This window comes from Takifugu rubripes, chromosome 11 (assembly GCF_901000725.2).
Source record: "Takifugu rubripes chromosome 11, fTakRub1.2, whole genome shotgun sequence".
NCBI lineage: Eukaryota > Metazoa > Chordata > Actinopteri > Tetraodontiformes > Tetraodontidae > Takifugu > Takifugu rubripes.
This window is the reverse complement of record NC_042295.1, coordinates 11,392,190-11,411,812: the sequence shown is the minus strand read 5'-3', so window position 1 is coordinate 11,411,812 and position 19,623 is coordinate 11,392,190. Positions and strand designations below refer to the sequence as shown.

Genomic DNA, 19,623 nt, shown 5'->3' with positions numbered 1-19,623 from the left:
CTGTCCATTGCATTTTAGTGTGTGGAAACATCCACATGTGCCATCTTGTGAGTGTTTTTGTTCACGGTGTTTTTACCTGCCTCAGCGATTTTGCTTGCTTGAATTTAAACAGTGTGTAAAAAGAGGAAGCTTAAATTTTGTCCGCAAACAATGTTTCTTTGCGCCCTGAAAAGTTTGTATACCTGAGCAACTAAGTGTTAAACTTCAGAATCTTGGTGGAATTACTTTTAAATGCAGTATGTAAAAAAAGAGAGGCTTGAATTTCAGTCTTTGAGCCTGATTATATTACATTTAATCGGTTAAATGCAGTATAAATCAGGTCATCCAAACTCCACAGCTGCGGGAGTCTTGCTGTTATATTTCAGGCTTTAACAGATGCTAATGAGCCCACAGCTTCAGGGTCTTTTTTCTCTTTTGTAAAAGAGACATAGTCAGGTCTTCAGAGGATTCCTGGGTCTGGAAATCAAAGGTCTCATTCAAAACCAAATAGAGCAACATCAGTGGATTACAAGGCCCTGCTCAGCAGGAGGCTGCAGGCAGAGACCATCAGGCCTAAATTGCATGTTGTCCATCCATGATGTTGGGCGCAAGTCTTAAAATGGACTTTATTGTTCCAAAAGATCAAAGTGAAGTGTCACCGGAGAAATCTTGTCGTTTCTTTCCGTTTTATACAGCCCGATTGTGAATTCCCGCTCAATGTTTAGTCACCCATTGATTTTGGTTGTTTTAAACACGTTGATCTCAAAAGTGTGGCCCAGCTATCAATAAGACATTCCATTGTGCACACTACGACACGCCAGCAGGTGAAGGAAAACCTGATATGGTTCCAATGCAGCCGTATTTGGTCAGTAAAAAAGTTCAAAAGGTTTCAAAAGTAGGTGTATAAAACAAGGATCTATGCATGTCAGAGCTATTATTGTTGGCTTATGGTAGAATTAGACCCAATCTTCAGCTTTAGAGGCAGCTTTTGCTGGGATTAAATCAACACATAATCTATAGCAGCAAATTGAGAGCTGATTGAGACCGAGAATATAAAAATAAAACATTTTTCTATGAATGAGACAGAAAAGAAGCAAAGCCACTTTTTTCATTTTGGGAAAAAAAAAAACTTTTACTTGAAATATCAGTATTTTCTCAGAAAGTATAAATAATGATTTACGATTGATTTCAATTTTATACAAAAATAATACATACAAAAAAAAAAAGAAAATCACGTCCTGTCACAAGTGTGAGTGCCCTCTGATCAGATGGCAGTTAATGTGTCTACAACAGTCACAAAACAACCAACACAATAACAACAATGTCATGACCTAATATTGAACAGGAGACTGGATGTGCCGCACTTAAAACATTCACAATTTGATAGTCAAGATAGCCCCCCCCCCATAAACAATGCTGGGATGCTACAGTGAAATGCCCTATTTGCCGTCTCCCTTCCCCATATTCAGCGAGCTACCCGGTTTTTCTTCAAACAGAGGTCAATCAATGAAATTTCGAAGTGAAAGCTTTACATTCTTCCTATATCTCAGGCTGCCCCCCCCCCCCCCCCCCCCACAGCTGTTTCTCCTCTCCTGTGTGATTCCTGTGTGATTGCAGCACCTCCCATCACCGCGCTGTCCTCTTTTTCAACATCTGCTCGTCTCTCCTTCACCAAATACCAGACCGAGGTGGCTGTTTGGCTTCTGAATACTTGTCGACATTGTTTCGCTCGACCTTGGCAAGAGTGGGGGGGCTAACAGGCTCACACCGTGATTCATGCTGAGGAGTTATTAACAATATTTGTCCTGGTTTCAAAATCTCTTCACATTGAAGGAGGAAGTGGGAGAGGGAAGGGGCGGGTGAGGTCCCATTCCTGAAATTCACCTGAACTTGTGTGCAAAAAGCGTGAAGGGGAAGGGCCGCATTAAAGGGTGACTCACTCCCTCCAAGGCATAAATGGTTACTGGATACTGCGGCTTTGAGAGCTGATGGCGAATAAAGCTGTAGCCATCACAAACATCTGCTCCGGCGTACAATAGTTGGTGATTTCAGAGATAGTGCATGCTCGACAGCGTGGAGCTGTGTGCAGGATCCAGTTGGACAAAGCATTGCTAACACCTACAGACACGTTGCATAGTCCCTTTGAGATTGTCAGAGTCATCGCAGGCGCGCCGGAGAACGCGAGAGGCCGTCCCAGCACAGTCGAATGAGCGTGAAAGAACGACATGGAAGACTCCTCGAAAGCCCCGGAAGAAGATTGATACAGATTATTGCGATTGTCACTCGGCTCTGTCCACCTGCGTGGCGATTCATGCGGCGTGCCGCTGAGTCTTTCAGCCTTCGCGGAGGCCGGAGCCTCTCGCCGTATCTTCATTTTATCACCTTAATTACAGTCTAAAGTTCCTTCATTCGGGCCTGTACCACACACACACACACACACACACACACACACACACACACACACACACACACTGTTTATGAGCAGTTTTTGTTCCTTTGTTGTAGTGGGTATAAAAAAACTAAATACTGAGGATTGTGTTCGAATCAAACATCCTTGTTGATCATTTGTGTGACTGAGGGGGCCTCCAGTCTCTAAGAGTGATATTCTTCGTCTTCTTCTTCTCTTTTTCTTTCCCCCTTTTTCCACGACAGTCCCCATTTCTCATCATCCGCCGCCTGGCCCACTGGCGTCGCTCCCTTCGCTTGTTGACTGTCTCATCATCCAGCCACACCGTTGCCAGTTATTAAGAGAAGTGTCATGGCTACCGCGGTGAGGCTGGAAAAATGCACTCCGGTTGCCAGGCACCAAGGAAATCAGGTGGACGATCTCACCAAGCCTGAAGAGGACACTGAAAGGAGGAAAAGGAGGGGGATCCATGTTACATTAAACTGTAAACACAATCTGCCTAGTTACACAGGTATATAACAGGAATCCGACAGGAAAAGAGGGATGTGGAGAAGCAATAGTTTTCTACATCTGTGAAACACCCTTCTTCACTTCCAATCATCATTGCAGTTATAGTTCATTGTTGGAAACTATGTTTTCAGTTTGTAAACTATGATGTTCATTTTTGAAAGAGGATTTGCATTGCAACCTGGCTTTTACATGTTATCAATTATGTGCCTCTCATCATGCTTTTATTGTGGTAACTCTACGCGAGACCATGCAAAACAGCTCTGCTTTTCCTGCTTTGTAGCTTCTCCTTTGTAAAGCACTGCAAACAAACTGGGTTACACCTTCACCAACTGTCAGCCATTTTCAGGTTTTTAATCATTTGGAGTCTTTGTTATATCTATATATATTTAAGGCTGCTGTAACGTAACTCCACTCTATCACTTCAGCCATGCAAAACATATTAGAACACATTTTCCCCTTCCCCAAAAAGATGGTTGCAGACAATAATGGCAGATTTTGCATGGACAAAGATTTCTGTTACTATTTCAAAAGCAAAATACGGTAAATGGACTGTACTTTAATTTTGTGTATTTCATTGTCATTTATAATGAATTATAATGCAGGACAATCAGCCCTGTGGTGAATTAGTTTGTTTTGCTGGATCTCAATATTGCCCAGTAAAAATGGAATCGCCGGATGAACAATTTAACAAGGCAGTTGTTATTTCTTTGGTCTGAGTGAATAATTTGAGAGCACCTACACCTCAGTGTGACCAACCTGTCTAAATACATCCCTCATTCTTCTGTCCCTGTCCCAGAAAAGCATTTTCCATGGAAATGCTCACCTTTTTGTGGGGGGATTGTTTGTGGAATTTATTTTTTCCCTGCCTCCTCAGGCGTGGAGGCAGGTGACCCCAGTGTGACCCTGCAGCCAGCAAACAGTTTCACCTGATAAAACTGACCTGCAGCAAAGGCTTGACTCATTAGATGTCATGGCTCTTAGCACAGGTGAGTTTTAAACAGACCCTGGCATAATGGAGGGTTCACAGTAAACAGCGAGCGTAATAAAGCCTGAGCAGGTTAGTTGGTTCCTGAGAACAGGTTTGTCTCTTCCAAATAGAGCACTGATAAGAAAAATAGGTTCTTGGGGGTAACAGGACGGAGGAGTTTTCTGAAAAGTGGAAAGTAGTATAAACACGTTTGTTTAAGCGTTCAACTCAAAGCTAATAGCAGTCCCCCTTTATGCAAGTGCTTGGATTATTTATTGAAAAAAAAATCTCAAAAATTGACAAATGTGTTATGAAAGACTGCTGCAACAATACTGAGATTACTGGGAACAGAAAACTAAAAGGATAAAACATCAAACATGGGTTTTGTTTGAGGCTGGTCAGAAGAAAGTTACAATTTTTTTCGGTAAACTGGGATTTATGGTGAAATGGTTTGATAGCATTGGTAAGAAAAAAATTTTGGTGAGTCACCAGATATCCAGTAATACCTTCAAAAATAATCCTTAAAAGAAACATTTTCTTATGTCCATTTATGGGTGTAGGACCTGGTTAAGCCACATTTTTTTCTTTTTAATATAAAAATATATAAAACTATGTATAAACGATATCAAAATGTGCATTGTGTGTTTTCACACAGCAGTCACAGCAGCATTAAACTAAAACTAACAAAGATTTTGTTTTACCATAAATATTCACATTAAATCAGAATCTCTTAGGTTGTTCTGTGAATAAACTCACTAACGTTGCAACTTTTTTTAAAAATCCATTTTATCTTCTTTTTATTTTCATCTCCTGCTTTCGTCCCATCAACCCATCAGCTCAGCGTGGGAAATTGAGCGTGTGAAAGCACCGTGGACAACATTTCAGGCTAGAGCGATCACTGAGAGGAGGGAGAAGTAGGAAAGAGGAAGAGGTCTAATTACCAAAAAAAAAAAATACGCCCCTGCCCCCATCTGGAACATCTCATCTCCAGCCTGAGTGTTGCATAGGGGGGAAAAAAAATAGCAGGACGCAAAGGTTGGGAACTTTGATTAACAAGTGGCTCATTTCCTGATCACAGAGGTGACTCTCAGGGAGAGGAAAGTGAAAGCACCGTTAAGCAAGAGGCGTTCAGGATGAGGGAACATGTGATTGAGTGGATGACTGTCGAAGAGGAAATAGGAAGACTGTCCATGTGTGTGTCTTATCTTTTCCTTCTGACACGTATGAGAGCATCTAACGATCAGAAGAAGCCCTAAAAAAAGCCTCCGGCAAATGTAGGTCTGTGGCCGGTGGTGATTTAAAATGCAGGACTGAACGGATAAAATGGTATTTACCCAGGAGAGACCCCCAAGTTGCACCATCTTGTTAACAGGAGCGTCCTAATGTGACAGGAATCAAACAGGTCAACACACAATCATAACACGCACAAACACACTTCTCCCAGTCCCAAACTAGTTCCTGCTGTTAGTGTGTGCAGTGATCGTGTCGCTTCTATAAATCAGGGCAAACTGATGGTGATTTCTCTCTGGAGACATTTGGGTGGGTGAGGGGGTGCCAAGATGGAGGTGTTAGTGCAGATTTCAAAAAGGGTACAATATTTATTTTTGGCATGAACTGTTGATTCGTGTGCAATCGATGCCATATTGATTTAAAAACAGAGTGGCAGGCAGACAGAGGTCAGGACATGCATCTACGGGGAAGTGTGGCGGCCGCAAGCTGGCCTTTAAACTCACCGTCTTGCTTGAGGACATGGAGCTAAGGGTGCTGAGGCTGTTGGCGTCCGTGACCACCATAGTTGAGGGGAAACGTGACGGATGGGAATACTGAGGGGGCTCCTGCTTGTGAGAATACACTGCAAAAGGAAAACAGGGAGGTATTTAGAATTCACGCTCATGTACATAAACAGTTTGTTTTCTAGTTTGAAATTCCAAAAACGGTAACACTTGCGGCACGCAGCGCAAAACAAACAGCGGCTGTTTGAGCAGAGTTCATTTTTCTTTTGAATTAATGTGCTGCTAATCTTCTGAGGCAAGGTCACAGGTTTGCATATGAGCGGCGGAGGCATGTCTCTACTGATGCTTGCAACCTTGCAGAATATTTCAAATATTTCCTTTTGTTGTGAACCAAGAACGGGGCTAAGAGAGGTCTCTTTTAAAAAAGTGAAAGGTTATCTGAAATAACGTGTCACATATAAGACAGATAAGCTAAACAGGATACTGAAGTGCTGAGCAGTGGATTTGGGTGTTACTGACTGTGCGAGTGTGTGACAGTAGCCATGAACGGCTGCTGGCTCATGTGGCTGGGGGACTGCTGCATCAGGCTCTGCTGGTGGGGGCTGTGGAGCTGCTGGGAGAACTGTACAGGCTGCAGCGCTGCAAGGCTGCCCGTCACGCTGTTGATCACTGGCACAGACTGCGACTGCGATGTGTTCAAGCCTGCGATGACAAAAACACGGTGTCAGACCCAGTCATGAAGGGACGAGTTATTTTCCAAGTCGAGGGACGGAGGAGGCTCACTCTGAGCTATAGCCATGACTCCAGAGAGAGGCATGATGAGGTTCTGTGCCTGCTGGTGGCTGTGATGGGAACTGTGGATGTTGGTCAGCGTGCTGACAGGAGGAAGGCCGCCCGAGCCTGGAATCTGATTGAAGATAGGAGAGAAAACAGTATGAGTACAACGTGCTACATTACACACGTGCAAGCGTAAGCAGCTGTTATGTAAATCCACATAACTGTATTTTTCAAAGTGAGATATTACTATTAATCCAACAGTCATAAAGGCTGAATGTATATTGTATGATGTGTTACTGCACTCAGACATAAGCAAACACTGATAAGAAAGAAAATACACCGTCATTTAAAAGTGTGGATTCAGCAATGCAGCATCATGCACTATGAATTTTTTCTTAAAGGATCAACTTTTAACAGCTTTTTAGCTCTGAATCCTCCCACTCAGTAGGGATGCGTCTATTTGACTACAGTCAGCTGCCCACTGAGGGCGGACCGCCCAGATTTACATCAGCAGATAAAAAACTGTCAGCTCCGACCTGCTGCCGCACTACAAAGGATTTTCTCATGAAACTGGACCAAAGCGCACACACGCTTTGATCCCGCCGAGGGAAGCGGCTCCGAGTGGTTCCGTTTTGTGATTCGTGACGTTTGGTTTGTGTTTTTAATGACGATTTCCACAAAACCCCTCAAAATGCTGCATACAGTACAGTATATAAAGTGCTGTTGCGCCTCGGCTCCAAAGCTGTGACTGCACAGCTTTCGTTGTCACTGATCAAATATTGAACTTGGGGCATAAGGGAGAAACTCCGAGCAGAGAAAAAAAAAGAAGCCAACTTCGGATTTAATCTCATGTGTGTTTCTCCACCTGTAGCTCCTCTTCGGGAGGCATTTAATCAATAAGGACAGAATGTTTCTTTGTCAGGTTTATTGGCTGAGCAATGAACATGTCTGGTGCACTCTGGTGAAGGCTGCGTGCTAAGGCCAGCCATGGCCTGCCACCTCGGCTCCACCTTTCAAACAGAGCAGCACAATGTCCCAATTGTGTGCTCTCGCCAGCGGGTCCATGGGAGAGGAGACTCAGGGACCCGCTTTGTACGTTTATCCCCGACGCGGGCCAGCTCTTATCTAATCTGCGGCCATGAGGGTCCAGGTGTTTTTACTCACCATCTTGGCATCAGGTGACAGTAGACTGTGGCTGTGGTCAAGTCCGCCCGGAGACACCTGCTGGAGCACCGACTGGCCGGAGGGCATGGCGTTACTGCTGTGGTGGCTGATGGTGGTGGAGGAAGTGACCTCTCCGGGGCCTTGGCTGTACCGTACTGAGAGGAAGAGACACACAGGCAGAGAATTGGTTTCACTTGTTCAGACTCGCAGCTGTTGCATCCTACGTCCGCATGTAGCCTCAGCCTCGTTCTGAGAAAATGCCGACGTCACGCCAATCACCCATCTGCTCTTTGACTCCAGTGGCAGAGGACAGAGCAAACAAACACACTGACCCGTCTGCTGCTGCTATCTATGTAACTCAGCCGTGGCCATGAACTGTGCAGACGCAGTCACCGCCGCACAACTCCCGTAAGCACACAGACGCGAGTGATGCTGGCCGCAATGACATCAGTGTAAAGAAGGGAATGATTATTTCACCGTGACTTTGTTCTGATATATGCTTACATACAGAGGAGTGGAAACGCTGTACTGCGATTGCTTTAACACTTTTCGCCAAAGTTTAGTGAAAACTGAATCCTCCACTTGAAAACTTCCCTTTATGTATATTGTATATTGTATTCACCCTCTGTACTATGTACAGGTACACAGAGGCCGAGTATCCATTTATCTGGATTATTGTAAATATACATCCTCTTTGTATATCCCAAATCCTGTTCTATTTGATTTTATCTTATTTTTCTCTGCGTTCTCTTGCTGTTGTTGCACTGTAAATTTCCCCGTGTGGGACAATAAAGGACCTGAATCTGAATCTGAATCTGAATCTTTAATTCCATGTCTAGACTTCCTCCTCGTCTCCCTGAATTCCAGAGGGAACGCTTCACTTCACCGTAGCTGACAATCAAATGCCTGTTTGCTGATACAGACCCCCCTGATACCAACAGAGCAAACATTACCCAATTACAAACAATGTCAAACACATTCTTATCCTGCGGTCTCAACCTCGCAGAGTCACAGAGAGCGCCACTCCCTCGCTGACAGCGTAGAGACAGACTCTGTTTGCACCCAGATCTCCCATCTTCCCTGTGCCCTCTGTCCCTGACCCAGGTGTGTCTGCCTGAACACCCCGCCGAAGTTGGCGAGACATGACAAGAAGTATTGATATGCAGCCATTTTGAGATAAAGAGGGAGAGGCACTGACACTAAATATGACCAATGAAAGGGGCATTGATCTCTTGTCTCCGCTTAAAGCAGAGCAAGGATCTATTTGCAGTTTGGAGCATTCATGTGTCAGGAAAATATATTGGTATTTTGACCCACAGAAAAAAAAAATCATATTGTCACGGATACATCAGAAAAGCAAGATAAACCATTCTAAATTTCTAAAGTAATGGCAACCAGCGAATGTTAAGAACAGCTTTTCTCCCAACTGAGTAAATGGACACAATTATATTTAGTGCACAGTAGTTAAATACATTCATCTAAAAAAGCTTGTGTGATATGCTCACAGATTTATGCTACGTTACTGAGCTGATGTCTTATCAATCTGCTCAGCTCAAATATTTCCTATATTTCTCAGACATTTCAAATAAAAATGCCGTATTTCAATCATTTAAGTGTCTGTCTAGCATTTTGAGACTTCATATTGTCCTCTGAAACCCCCAAGCTGCTCACCGTGCCCTGTAAACACTGCTGTGGAACAATAAAACACTCCATTGGACTCATGACCCCTATAGAAAAGGACTCATAAAAAGGCAGTTATCTCTGTGTTGAGTGACCTCTTAAAGACGATGCTGTTCTGGGCCAATTTTGCGTCTTTGGGATCAGTTCCAATTGTAACTGAGGGATATCACGAAAGCAGGCTGGCAGAGTTAACGTTCCACACGTTATGCTTAAGTTTGAAGATTGGCTCGATTGTCATTCATTTCATCTGGAGTCTCAATATTTGACGGGAAAGTCTTTTTTTTGGAGGAGGGGGTGGGTGAGAACTTCAGAAGGGGAAGGGAAGCGCTGATCTTCTGCAGATTTAAAAGGCTTTAGCTCCCTGTGTGACCCATGTAATATCAAAGCCCACCTTCCCAACCCCAGGCAGTGCTCATTGTGCTGCCCCTGCATATGACAGACCTCCTGGGTCTCCGCAGGACGTATTGAGCCTCTTCTTTGTGACTCTAAGGGGACACAGAGGAGTGGAAAGTGCAGAGCTAGGCCTTCTGTGTGTCCTGCTTCACACTAGCCTGAGGTGACACAAAACAAGAAAATACAGTGCCCCCCGCCAGTATGTCAGATCTGGAACTTCTGAGTCTGCTGTTCTATAATGTGTAAAATTGCTCATGCCTGCTTTAACAGCACTGATTCAACAATGAGATGTCAGAGTTACAATGGTAGCTTGTACTGTTAATGTCAAACAACGTTTTATATCGCTGTAGTCAGCAGGAAAAAAATGGGTTGAGATTGAAAAATACCTGGAAAATAAATGAAAATGGTGACCTATACTTAGCTATTAAAAAGATACCATAGTAAAATTATGTATCACACTCAAGATGATCAATTCCTAATTTTTTTTAACTTTATGTAGATTTGATAAGTGTAATTAATGATTGCTGTATTACAGTTGTTATTACAACTTAGATTCCACAATGAGCATGCTAACTTTGCTAGCCATTGTTGCCCAATAACACGACATTCTAATGGCATATTAATTGTTATTGTTTTTGTCTCAATAAATGACATTGGTGCATGCTTCATCATATACATTCATATACATTCTTATCTCATTATGAGCAGTTTTATTTTGAAAAATCTTTTTAAAAAGTCACCCACATAACAGTGAGACATCACAGCGTTGCGTTGACTCTCCTGTTGTAACCAAGGGGCCAGTGAACTGTAACAGAATCAATAAAAACTCCCAGCGAGGAGTTTCTACGATGCGACCTAATGCTGACCTCTCCATAGCAAGTTTGAAGGTGTGGCAAGCTTCTAAGAAGGGGATTGACTGGCGTAGAAGAGGGTCATCAGTCCTGTCTGGCCAGAAAAGAGCTAATACCACAGCGGACAGCTCCTGCTGCTTCAAGTCTGCACCCAACCTCAGCAACTATACTACTGCCCATAAAGGTGATGGGGGAGGCTTTAAAACCAGTCCTCCTCAAGACCCAGCAGAGATAAATGAACCTAGGTTACAGTCTTCTAATACACCACTGACAAAGGGACCCCCTGCTGAGTGACAGTATAGAGAGTAGAAGTCAGGGGAGACCCTTATCAAAGGCCTGGGAGATGTAGTAGCAAAGGATTTTAATTGTTCATTAAGCATGCATAATACAGGCCGTGCCCTGGCAACGCAATGAGATGGCCTGCTGGGATATTATTGTCAGGCCTGGGGCTGACACAGAAAAACAGCTGATGCTGTCGGCGGAAGGCCAGCAGGATATCTTGTAAGCAGCCAGATGAAGGGATGGAGGTTCTATCTGGGGAGGGAACAAGTGCTTTTCGTCTTGCGCCGACCCCTTCCCTTCCACAACCCCGTCACTGACCCCTCTAGGTTTGACACATGAGGTCAACGCATGGTCAGGTGTTCTCAACAAGCCGGAAAAAAAAAATTAAATCTCAAGCAAACATAAAATCCACAAGTGTGGCCAGTTTCTCCAAAGGCAAGAGCAAACCAAGGCAAACAGTTTGTTTTCCCTTCAAAGCCCGCCTCGTGTTCGAACACGAGAGGACAACAATAGCCTCTAAGTGACTCTAAAAATTGTAGTTTTATGGCGGGTGAGTGATGGCACGGAGGATAATGCCGTGCGAGGCCTATCAGCTTTGTTGTTATGTCGTATACGCCAGGTAGACTCGGTCAACACTAATTATCCTGCCTGCAAACATCAGGTCAGGGTGAAGTGGTCAAAGGAAAACCGCACAGAATTTCCTTGTTTTGGCGACTCCGCGAGCAGAGTCATTAGCAACCCGCACGGGAGGCGGAAATGATGGCGTTACGGCGAGGCGATCTGGAATCGTCTGTCACCCCCTCCCTGACCCTGGCCTGACCCTGGCCTGTCACAGGATTGCTGCCCTTTGTATCACGCCTCTCCATGCTGACTTTGGCGTGGAGATTGTAGGTACAATGCGGATTGTTCTCGGTGTGTTTTCAAAGATCAGAATAACAATGGCATTTGCTCAGCTCACTCACTCACGGTCATTTATCACTCTTTCCCTGTCCCTCTGATCACATCAACTACGCAGCTAATTGTTTCTGACACACTGCAGAAGAGTAAATCATGCAGCTTTTTGGAGCTTTTGTAAAATAACAGGGTTTAAAACTTTAATTCCATCTTGCGTTTAAAACCTTTCAGGAAGTTGTAATGCTGTCAGCTGAGTGTCTTACTGGGCGATGAAGCGCTGTTCTGGGGGTGATGTGGCGAGCTGTGAGACAGCAGAGGGTTGATGCTGTGGGGCTGCGCGTTGATGGCGTCCATGGCCAACTTCTGCCTGAAGGCTTCCTCTTTTCGCCGATTGGCGAACCAGTTGTAGACGCGCACCTCTGTGACCAAATTGGAGCCGAGGCCTTGAGCCTTGGAGGGTGACACGCCTCTCTGGAGACATTCGGCTCTGTGGGAAACAGACAAGCGAGGTGGGATGTTAGCAGCGGCGTGATTATCGGGCGAGGAGGGCGTGCCGAGTCCTGCACCTGTTGCACTCCTCCACCAGAGATTCCCGCTCCTCCTTGCTGGGGTTCTTCTGCCGCTCATATGCCTGGTACAGGATCTGCTGGGAAGCAGGTCCCCATTTGAAACGGTTGCGCCTTATTTTCTTGCTGGAGGGTTCGCTGCTGATGTCCTCGCCTGGCTGAGCGGAGGGGTTGTACTCTGGGAAAAAGTACATAGGATCCTGATTGGCTTTGTCCATCATAGTGCCGCCGGACCCGTGCGCTGCCTGATTAAACTCTGCGAAACAAGACAAGCAACCTTCAGTATAACTAACTGGAGGATAAAAGGACAGAAATTCTATCAGTGTTTGATAGCATTAGCAAGTTTTACACATCACAGACTGAAGCCAAGCATGTGAGAAACTCAAATATTAACTTACGTCGCTGAATTTCCCGTTGTTTCCGCACATACCAGGTGTAGAGGGCCGCTCGCTTCTGCGTTTTCATGGGTGTGCCTTTGTTGAGGTGCTGGGAAAGGTGGGACTGGTTCAGGCCCGTGATGTCCACCACCTCCCGCTGGGGGATGTTGTGCTGCTGCATGTAACCTTTGATCATGCGGGCAGCACGCCATGGATCCTCGCTGCGTTCAAGTCAAACACAGGAGAGTGTTTTCACGTTACCACTCAAAACCGAATTTATTGGATTTGGTCACAGAGTGAATGGTTGTGTTTACATGGTAAAATTAAGATAGTAAATACAGATTTATTTTTTTATGCCTACAACTAAAAGCATCTTGCTTTCTGTCCTGACTCAATGTTCAAGGCTTCGAGTGTAAAGGGGCCACAACAGTAAGTCTTTTCCCAGACACGTTTATCACTTGTTGCCTGTTGAACAGGCTGTAAAAAGTTTTCAAAGGTTAGTTCATACGGTTCCAGTCAGGTTGAGAAACATGGACATGGTGTTTTTCCAAGCTTGGTTGGAAAAGTTTTGGGATAAATTTTAAAAGGAAGCATTTAGAAAAATAAGTGCTACTAATTTAAACAATGTAATATCAGTATTCAGGCTGTCAAACGTGGCTAAAATCAGTTGGTGAAGTCAGACAGTCAGTAATTACATTTTTGAGTTTACATTGATTAAAGTTTATATCCAAAATTACCAAATGGGATTTTAAATCCGATTTAAATGTCAGTCAAACTATCCGTTTCAGTGAATAATAATTATATAGACATCGATCTGTGTGTATCATTAATTTAATTAAGCAATTCCAGTCGATTTAAAAAATACTATAAAATTCCAATTGTGGAAGTTTAAAACTGTAAAGTTACGATATTCTGCATTAAGCGCGTTCACATTTGAACCTCTTCACATTGTTCAGTTAAATTTAGGCCTATAATTTCTGTTTTTTAATAACCTAACAAAAATGTCGAGCCTTACTTGCAGACAGAGATTAACAGGTTCCGACACATTGACATCGGCAATTATAGCAAATCTACACGCGTGTGTTTGTTTTGGTGAATGTGGAGGCCCGCATATGTCTGCGGGTTAAGTGGGAGATGTTAGTTTATAACTTTTGACAATGAATAACCAGATCTCCATTCACTCTAATCACACGCCATTGTGTATCTTTCAGTTGATGATTTATAGAATAAAATTAATAATAACTTCGCTACACGTGGGTTAGTTTTGATTTTTTTTTGTTCTCTTCCGGTCCTGGAGTATCAAATATTAGTTTTACAGTAGGTCAAAATCTTAAACCACAGATGATTTGAAATAAAAGCTGACCCAGGAGTCCAAATTATACAGAACAGACTTCTTTTTTTAAAACTTTTCTTTCTTGCTTTATTTATTCTTAAATTCTAACCTCTACCTGTGCCAGGTTTATGCGCGTTTGTTTCCATTTTTAAAATCCCATTCACAACTAACGTTACTTCTTGTTTTCTTTTTCTTTCTTTCTTTTTTTAAGAATAAATACATAATGGAAAATGATAACACTAATTGTCATCAACTAGAAGGTGAAAACCAGTTGCAGGCAATTTAAAACCGAAATTAAATATTATTTTAACCTCTTTCTAATTTAGATAAACTAATTAATAAAGATTAATATTTGTTTTAAAATGTAAAGTGGCGAAAAAGACGACGGAAATCATTTTAGCTGAAAAAGAAAATCAAATCAAATCAAGCGGAGCAACTCACGCCAGCATGCGGTCCACCTCCGCCCTCTGCTCGGCTCCTTCCTCCGTGTTCAGCGACTGCAGCTCTTTCAGGATCGGCGGGGTGTCGTAGTCGTCGCCGTCCTCGGAGCCTTCGTCGCCGGACAGCTTCCCCTTGACGTGGCCGTTGGTCAGGGTGTGGAAGACCGGCTTGGAGTCCGCGTCCGCGCCGTTCATCTTCCCGCCGGGCGGGGGAGGGGGGGACATGGGAAGACTCTCCAGTTTTACTCCATATTCGGTCGGACCAGTGTCCATATCGTCCAGGGCCTGGATCAGAACATCTTTGGTAACTCCTGAGTCCAACAGGGCGCTGAGGAGCTCCTGCTGCAGGGATGTCAGCTTGGATACCATTTTAGAGAACATTAAAAAGAGAACATTGGCCTGCTGGGTGCGCACTGCAGCAGAGCAGAAACCCAGGACAGAAAAAAAAAAGCAGCTGAGCTTCTAAAATCAAAAAGAAAGTTTCTTCTCTTGCTCTGCTCCACTGCTGTGAGGTGTTGACACCTGCTCCGAGAGGCTGATCCACTTCCCTGTTTCAGGAGCAGGATGGAGCTACTTTGCCATGATGCTTTCTGGGTGTAGGGGCATATAAAACATGATAATGAGTGGGCCGGCTAATGGAACCTTATGTAAATGCACACAATGAGGCCGTCTTTGGGCCGAGGCAGACATGTGTTTACACTGCTGCACTGCTGCTTTTATTGGCTCCCCTTATCTGTAAAACTTTCATGGACCTTGGACTCATATGCCATAAAGAGTTTTAAAGTCAGACGAGCTGCGCACCGTGGATCAAACCCTGCAACAGCACCTTTACTCCCATTTCAGTGGTTTTTAGAGGTGTAGACTGGAAGTTTAACACTTATTTATTATTTAAATCGGTCTTATGTTTTGTCATTAGGCCAATTAAAGGGATAATCGCGTAGGTGTTAATGAGGCGTGGTTGTCCGTAATCTCATTAAATTCGCTGTTTGTCCTCGTAACGAATTCTTAATGTCATTATAGTTTAGAAAAAAAGCCATTTCATTTCTCACTTAAAACACGTAATGTTGTTTAACATCTCGTCTTCCTCCCACGTACCAGTTTCATGTTTCTTTTAAAATTTAAAAAAAACTAAGACATCACTTCAACAAGTGAATTTTCCAGTGTTTTCATCGTCTTTTTAAACACTTTCCCTAAGTGTTTCGGTCCTTTTCAACACCTTTAACAGCTCTATAAATTAACTCGGTGTAGTTTTTCTTCAGTATGGAAGCGGGATGAGATTAAAAAGACTTTGAAAAGATTTTATTTCACCTTTGTTTCATGAACGACCCAATTCATGACGCCGAATTTGTGTTTGCGCTCTTTAAGCAAATCCCCAAGGATGACCTTGCAGGAGCAGAGGTGACTTTGAATATTAACCATATCTTTCTTAAAAAAAAATAAAAAAAACTCAATGTCTGCTGGAGTAGCCTATTTGCTCAGTTGTCGTTATAAAATATATTTTATATATTTTTTATGGATTATTTTTTTCAATAAGGTAACCGAATTTTTTTTATTTGTTCAGTAACATTATACTGTTTATGTGATTGAATAATATAAGGAAGCTCTATAGATGTGACTCTGGAGTAGATGCAAATTGAGACTAAAATTTACTAAATGTGTCAAAATGAGTAATTTTGAGTAATGAGTCATCAAAATGGGTAATTTACTCATGTTTCCTTCTTTTGAAAAGGTAAAACAAGTAACTGTGCCACACCCGTTGAGCCTAAAAGAGAACAAATCATGAAGGTTTTTTGATTTTTTTTTGACAGATTTTTTCTTCTCTGTTCGACATCCAGCGTGTTGCACCTTTGTTTTGCTTGTGACAAAATCCCACCTCACTTTATGATATAACCGAACTTTCTTTCCCCTAAACACAACAGACCCAACAAATCTGTGAATCTGCACCTTTTACAACGAGATAGTCGGCCAATTATTGCACAGATAATCTGTCAGTGTAGTATCAATGTGGTTGATCATTCTTAGTAATGTGGATCACTCCAGGCTGATTAATAAACCCAATGCGCAGACAGCTCCTCTACGATGATCCACACAAGTTTCACAGCTAAACATTCATTTTATACAAAAACTCATTTATGGGTAGATAGTATCAAGTTGCATCAGGATTTAGTTATTGGGGTCTGATCATGCAATTAAAAGTGATCTTTTATAGTGATCCGTCTGACTGCGTCTCATCTCCAGCTTTTCCAAGTTTTCCACATTTACATTTGACCCGTTCCTTTGCTCCATTGTGTTCAGTTATGGGCTCTGCCTGTCTGGTGGAGTTAATAACTATGAGAAAACAGATAAATGAGGATGTGTCTGCTGTTCCCTCATCTCCACTGACAAGTTAATGACTCCAGCGTCTGGGATTAAAGTGCAGGAGGAACAGACTGATTTCTTTAATTGTGAACAAACACAGAAATGACGTGTTGCTGTCTGATACTAAACTCTTTCAGGTAGTCGTGAGGGACATGTGAGGAAGATGTGAGGAAGATTTTGGCTTCAAATGGGGAGAATTAATTGTAATGTAACATTTTTGTACACTCAGTTGAAAACTCATGCTCAAACTGCTATATTGATGCAGGTTAATGTAATAACACACATACATATAGACACCATTACCTTAACCCCCCACCCCTCCCTGTCACCTTTGGGTGAGAACATTCTTTTTTCTTTTAGGCAGTTTCGCACATCTCCATTTAAAATCTGTCAGCTATTAACAACAAATAAAAACAAGCAGCGAAAACAGTTTATCCAGGACAAAGACCATCACCACTGTTGTGAAACTGGCGTGTGCGCTGGGGCGCAGCGCAGGACACGCACTGGCCATCACACGCACATGGGTGACACGCGAGTTGGGCAACCTGTGCTCCATACATGCCCAGATCATTTTATTATAACAAACAGATCCAATTTAGGGAGGGAAAACCTGCTCTACACAGCACGTTTCTTAAAAGATAAGCCCCAACTGGCAACAACACTGGGGTAGCCAACAAAACACGTGGATAAAAGTGTCCTAAATCTGTCCAAAATAATACAGTTGTGTAATATTTATCAAAATAGGTTTAAAGCTAATGTGTTGATGCTAAACAACACATAAATTGAGACTCTTCTGCATTGCAAATATCCAATATTTAAAGATTTCAGTGTATCATCAAATTGCAAAGGTTTATTGTTGTTTTAGAAGATCAAATCACCAATAAGATGATCACGGCAGTTAAAAAAAACCCATTTCACTTCACTTCTTACTGCCTGATGTGACCTTGTTTAGTGGAATATGTCGGACAAATTTTGGTGCTTCATCATCAACTTCTCTGGAGCATCCACACAGTTTACATAGGCTCCGCCCCCTTGGGTAAAGTTTAGAATCATTTCAACACTGATGTTTTATACATTACTCCCTATCTTATTTATGTGTTTTGCAGGCTTCTGACACACACACACACACACACACACACACACACTGTTCACCAAGTTTGCTGCTGTCGCCGTCTCCGTTGGTCTGTTGTGACCTCTAGCTCTTCACCCCACACCCCTGTAAGGCGCACTGACTGGAACATTCAGAAAGCAGCTGGAATAAAACAGGGCAAGGGCTACATCGTTCGTGCGTGTGATTCAGGAACCGGCAGCCATGTTCCGTTCCACCGACTGAACTGGACCTTACCCCCGGCCTGAACCCTCCGACCGCTTATCTCCTTCCCTGAGAGACACGACATGACTCACCTGATCTGGCTGCTATGGAGACGCAGAAACACCTCCTTAAATGCAGGCACGGCTTTTTAAGTGTCTAATAATTTGCGTTTGAAACAAGTTGCACGTTGTGACCAACATCCAGGATTAAACAAAACCAGACAAAGACACTTAGGTTTAATTGGAGATACAAATTTAATCATTTATCCTTCAAGCATGAAGGCTAATCCAGTCTAAATGATACATTTAATACAGAAAACCATGCTGTCCATTAAAGAAATACCACTTACATTCTCTTAAACTCCTTCTTACCACTGAAATGTATCTATCACAGAAGGAATTCTTCAACATTATCTGTTTCTTCAAAACCTTCTCTCAGCCTGGGTGTGTGTTAGCACAGGTCAAGCTAGGCTACAGAAACTAGACTGGACCAGTACTGCCTTATTCTCTCTGTCCATTTGACAGCAGTCAGTCTTTAAGCTGCCTGATTGAATAGATTCACTAAATTAATTCTGTATGTTTTGTCAGGCGGTAAAGTCTCATTTGACTCATCGGGGTGGGGGCAGCAAGAATAATGATCTTGAAAATTTGACATGAAGCACCTTGAGGCCTCTCCGTTCCTTCAAAAGCTGAGCAATCATGCAAATCGGGTTCCGTGACAATCGCAGGTTGTCTTCCTGAAGGTTATCTGCGAGGAATCTGCCATTGATCAGACTTCTCCCACATGCGCTTTGATTGCGTCAGGTTTCTGGTCATGTGACGGGAGAAACCGTTTCTGTTTGCAGCCGGGTGATACAAGAGGGGATAAGGAAGAGGAAAGTGATGGAAGACGGAGGCATCCATCCACTCCTCCCAATTCCTAAACATGACCCGCAGATGATCCTGAAGCCGGGAGAGATCGGGCGGCCCGCAGCGGCCGGGACTGTGCGGTGTGTGCCACATAGACACTGTTGGCTCTGTCAACATGCACTGAATCAGGGTGTGTGTTTCTGTTGAACTGAATCAGCCCATGACTTTAAAGCCTCTCAACAGTGTTTGCTCTCCATGCGTGAGGTGTGTGTGTGTGTGTGTGTGTGTGTGTGTGCGTGTGTGTGAGTGTGTGTGTGTGTGTGTGTGTGTGTGTGTGTGTGTGTGTGTGTGTGTGTGTGTGTGTGTGTGGCCGCGGATTGAGCTTTTGCTCCTCTATTCTTTTGTCAGATCAGAGCAGCTTTGAGGTTTGGCTTTAAGTCAAGTCGTGGCAAATTGGTCGGAGCGCCAGCGATGTTTGATTTTGCCTTAACGCCGCTCTTGTGTTGCATACCTCTGCATATTTTATCCACCTCCACCAACAAAGCTACGCATCAAACAGCCAACACATTTGGGATTTTCCATCCAGCCGAGCCACAAAGGCTGAGACATGAGAGAAAAGGCTGTTGCAGTCTGTTCTTCAGAGCAGCGCGACCCTTCGCATTATAAAAGCGCTCGCCTCTGACCCTCCCACACGTTCCGGCCATCATTTCTCACTCAAGTCGCGTTAAGTTTGTCCAAATAAATCTGGGCTT

General features: G+C 43.4%; 1 protein-coding gene across 2 annotated transcripts; it reads right to left on the bottom strand.

The window, feature by feature from the left end:
* Positions 1-1,090: 1,090 nt before the first annotated feature.
* hnf1ba (HNF1 homeobox Ba) lies at positions 1,091-15,052 on the bottom strand. 2 transcript variants are annotated; one of them, XM_011608547.2, is made up of 10 exons: positions 14,355-15,052; positions 12,602-12,801; positions 12,204-12,459; positions 11,901-12,124; positions 7,538-7,692; positions 6,380-6,503; positions 6,116-6,298; positions 5,597-5,715; positions 5,198-5,242; positions 1,091-2,828 (listed from the first exon to the last, which is right to left on the bottom strand). In XM_011608547.2, the coding sequence occupies exons 1-10, from the start codon at positions 14,732-14,734 to the stop codon at positions 2,808-2,810; spliced, it is 1,707 nt and encodes a 568-aa protein (XP_011606849.1). In that variant the 5' UTR covers positions 14,735-15,052; the 3' UTR covers positions 1,091-2,807. The 2 variants fall into 2 exon arrangements, with proteins under 2 accessions (XP_011606849.1, XP_011606850.1); XM_011608548.2 differs by lacking the exon at positions 5,198-5,242.
* Between the last annotated feature and the right edge of the window lie 4,571 nt (positions 15,053-19,623).